Source organism: Sinocyclocheilus grahami, unplaced genomic scaffold (genome assembly GCF_001515645.1).
Source record: "Sinocyclocheilus grahami isolate Dianchi unplaced genomic scaffold, SAMN03320097.WGS_v1.1 scaffold3858.1, whole genome shotgun sequence".
NCBI classification, from domain to species: Eukaryota; Metazoa; Chordata; class Actinopteri; order Cypriniformes; family Cyprinidae; genus Sinocyclocheilus; species Sinocyclocheilus grahami.
This window is the reverse complement of record NW_015508902.1, coordinates 14,445-15,518: the sequence shown is the minus strand read 5'-3', so window position 1 is coordinate 15,518 and position 1,074 is coordinate 14,445. Positions and strand designations below refer to the sequence as shown.

At 34.9% G+C, this 1,074-nt stretch overlaps 1 protein-coding gene across 1 annotated transcript in view; it reads left to right on the top strand.

Annotated features, from left to right (window-relative positions):
* Window positions 1-1,074, top strand: part of LOC107576518 (tetratricopeptide repeat protein 7B-like) — a gene marked incomplete at its 3' end in the record, with an annotated part of 27,517 nt that overhangs the window by 21,916 nt on the left and 4,527 nt on the right. Inside the window, exons 7-8 of the mRNA XM_016262683.1 lie at window positions 14-71; window positions 166-238. Of these exons, the coding sequence (XP_016118169.1) occupies window positions 14-71; window positions 166-238 (131 nt within the window). The remainder of the gene's footprint in view (window positions 1-13; window positions 72-165; window positions 239-1,074) is intronic.

The following is a 1,074-nucleotide window of genomic DNA, read 5'->3' as shown; positions in this document are numbered from 1 at the left end:
TCTGTCTTTACAGCATCTCTTCGAGGAATGCAAGAAGAGTATCAGAAAAAAGCGCTGAGTGCTTTCCAGAGGTGATTTTCAGACTGTCCTACATTTCTCTCTCTCTCTCTCACACACTCTCACATACTGTGCACACTGATGAAACACACTGTTTCTCTCTCTCAGGGCACAGAGTCTGTCCCCCACTGATCACCTAGCTGTTTTCTACCTGGCGCTGCAGCTGGCTGTATCTCGACAGGTAGGAGAATCAACATCTGCTGCTTGCACACAGGTTGTGAGAATGAAAACATCTCACTCTCAGATGATGGTCTTCTCCCAGTTTGCTCTTAGATGATGCCTATAAGCATTTGCATGTGGCTAATTTCATCTGCTTCAAGCCACATCTAGTGTGGGTAATATGGTAATATGTATATTATCACAATATTTTTTCCATATCATTCTATATTGATATTTATCACAATATTTTTTTATACCATTTATGAGGAAGGACATGCACTCCTCATATTTGTTAGACCTTAGGAATGAATGTAATCAAAGATTGTTCTGGTTTACTACTAAATTCCACATATTAAGCTACCTTTTCATTTAGGGCCCCATTTTAATTATCCCTAAATTTTGTTTTCTTTTTTTCCTGAGTTCTGTTTTATGATTTCATACCAAAAATGATGTCTAATGAAATGAATTCTAATAAAAAAAATGTTTTTAATGTAATCAAATTAAAATATAACAATCGAATACAAATATAACAATTAATTTAAAGCAAAACAGAACAGAACTTGTATATTGTATGAATTAAAACCCGGATGAAAAAAATATCTTGGTTGTATCAAATTAATTAATTATCAATAAATATTTGTTCAAGAAATATCAATATTGATTTATCACCCAACCCTAGCCACATCTCACTCTTCTTACTATGGGAACTTTATTTTGCTTTTATGTCCCTCTCAGTCTGTCTCTCTCCCCAGATGTCAGTCTGTTATTTTTCCTTTTCATTTCTCTCTCGGTCTGTTTAAACAATCAGCTAATATAAGCATCTCATGTGTGTGTGTGTGTGTGTGTGTGTGTGTGTGT